General features: G+C 38.2%; 1 protein-coding gene across 1 annotated transcript; it reads right to left on the bottom strand.

Moving 5' to 3' along the window:
• Nucleotides 1-488: 488 nt before the first annotated feature.
• LOC136201284 (probable strigolactone esterase DAD2) lies at nucleotides 489-1,670 on the bottom strand. Its single transcript, XM_065991913.1, has 2 exons — nucleotides 1,221-1,670; nucleotides 489-1,100 (listed from the first exon to the last, which is right to left on the bottom strand). The coding sequence occupies exons 1-2, from the start codon at nucleotides 1,589-1,591 to the stop codon at nucleotides 671-673; spliced, it is 801 nt and encodes a 266-aa protein (XP_065847985.1). The 5' UTR covers nucleotides 1,592-1,670; the 3' UTR covers nucleotides 489-670.
• Between the last annotated feature and the right edge of the window lie 682 nt (nucleotides 1,671-2,352).

Raw genomic sequence — 2,352 nt, 5'->3', positions numbered from 1 at the left:
TAAAAAATGGAAAATTCCTTTATCTTTATATTTGTTTTAGAGATAAAGTATTGATATAACGAAACAATAAAATTTATCTTTATCAAATCTTATATCAAAAGAAGTGGTACACTACAAAATGATGAGATAAGCTTGTGTAATTTTAATAAAATGAATTTTTTTTTATCTTACTACTAATTATTAATCTGTTACTATTTTTTATCTAACATGTGAAATATATTCATTTCGTATTCTTACTTTTTATCTTTATCCATCGAATACTAAACCCACTATTGTAATCTTTCAATCTACGGGATATAATTGATATTTTTTGCAGGTCTTTACAAAAACCACATAATTGAAAAAACAAACTTTTTCCTCATTTTTAGGAGCTTAATAAAATAAAGTTATAATTGAGAGGTGGGATAGGATAAGCTGTTTAAATGCATAGGTTTGGCGAAATAAAACTTTTATTAAAAAAAAAAACAAAGAGAAACAACGTCATCACGTGATTATCACATGGGTAATGTTATCTTATCCAAAATATCATATCATTTCATTACATTATTAATCATAAAGTCTAAACAACTAATGTCCATAAATTATTCTCCAGGTGTCAACATCTCAACCCTTAAAACCCCACTTACAGTACCAAACTCTCCCAAATTGACCCAAAATTCAACCCCCACACTCACCGTGAAAGGGCACGCCGGAGCACCTGAGCCAGCAACGTCGGAGCACTCAAATGTGGCAAATGACCTTCTGTCCTTAACAACTCCACCGTGTTCCGTCCACCCAAATGGGTCTTCAAATACTCCGCAATCGATTCCGGCACAGATACATCTCTAGCTGTTTGGATTATACAACTAGGCACTCTAACTAGCCCCAATATCCCTCGCAAATCACTGTTAAAAACAGTCCTCGACACAAATAATGTAATATCCGGCCTCATGTTGAAAAGCGTCCGGCTGAATTCTCTCACGGCGGCCGGCACATCCGCTCCGACCGAAAGCGGAGCGAAACCGTTGACCCACGCCTCGTAATTCGACTCCATTGCTGTGAAAACATTCTCGATATCAGCTCGCTCGAATCCTCCGTGGTAATCTACGTCATTCAAGAACCTAATTAAAACCCCAAACAATGAAGAAATTCAGTATCCCGGCCAGCCAAAGGTAAGAATCCGATTTCTAGTTTCTAATTTCTAATGTACGCAGAAAAAGAATTAGATGTGAATTAATTACCTTGGAGAAGCGCCGACGAGGATGAGTTTGGAGAAGAGTTCAGGGCGGCGAATGGAGGCCAAAATTCCGATCATAGCGGAAACGGAGTGGCCAACATAGGCACAGCGATCGACGCGAAGCGAGTCGAGAATGATGAGCAAGTCATCTACATAAGCATCAAGAGAGGTGTACCTTCTAAAATCGAAGAAGTCGGGATTGACGCTGCCGGCGCAGACGAGGTCGTAAAGGATGATTCTGTAGTTTTGAGTGAAGAAGGGGAGAATGCGCTGCCATGCCGATTGATCGGTTCCAAAACCATGGGCGAGAACTAGGATTTTCTCGCCGGAGCCGACTACTCGGACGTTGAGAGCTTCTAACAGAGATGTTCCCATTAGGAGGAGGAGAGAGTTGAGATTGATGGAGGGGAGGAATAAATAATAGAGAGGAGGTGGGTAGGTGTCTTCTGTGGGTTCTACTTTTTCAGTCTACGCTTGCTTGCCTGCTATCTTATTTATATTTCTTTCCCGCAACTTCCAATGGAATTTTCTGTTTTATTATCATAAATATTAAATTGTCTTAGAAAATAGGGTAAATTTATCAATGTTGAATGTAGCCCAGGGCTGTCAATATGGGTCACAATACGATAACACGATTCGTGTAACACAGAAATTAAACGAATTAGGATTGAGATAAACGGGTTTGGGTCATAAATGGGTCGACACGCTTAACCCGTAAAATAAATGGGTTGGGTCGCGGGTTGACTCGCGAATTCATTGTAACCCGTATAATTTAGACGAGTCTATGGGTCGTGTCAACCCAACCCACGAACTCATCTAATCCGACCCATATAACCCATCTAACCCATATATCATGTAAATATAAAAAGTTTTATGGATATTAAAGTAATTTTAATTTTTAACCCTAATATATATATATATATTAGTAGATTACAAAACACGTTACGTATCCAACTTTCTTTCCCTAACAATTTGTGTTGTCTGTCTCTCTTCATTGACATCCGGTGAACGCTTCAGTCTCTAACTACAAGTATGTCTTTTATTGAGTCAACTTCTAGTAGGATATGTCTAATTTCTGATTGTTGGTCTTCTATTACAACAGATGAGTATATTTGTTTGACCAGATATTTTATTGA

Source organism: Euphorbia lathyris, chromosome 7 (assembly GCF_963576675.1).
Source record: "Euphorbia lathyris chromosome 7, ddEupLath1.1, whole genome shotgun sequence".
Classification (NCBI taxonomy): Eukaryota; Viridiplantae; Streptophyta; class Magnoliopsida; order Malpighiales; family Euphorbiaceae; genus Euphorbia; species Euphorbia lathyris.
Note: the sequence above shows the minus strand (reverse complement) of the source record. Positions and strands in the feature narration are given on the sequence as shown.

Bases quoted from the DNA above. Each gene is read 5' to 3' on its own strand.
- LOC136201284 (XM_065991913.1), bottom strand. From the start codon at position 1,591: ATGGGAACATCTCTGTTAGAAGCTCTCAACGTCCGAGTAGTCGGCTCC. The intron at 1,101-1,220 runs GTAATTAATTCA...GGTTTTAATTAG, and splicing joins CTCGTCGGCGCTTCTCCAAG to GTTCTTGAATGACGTAGATT.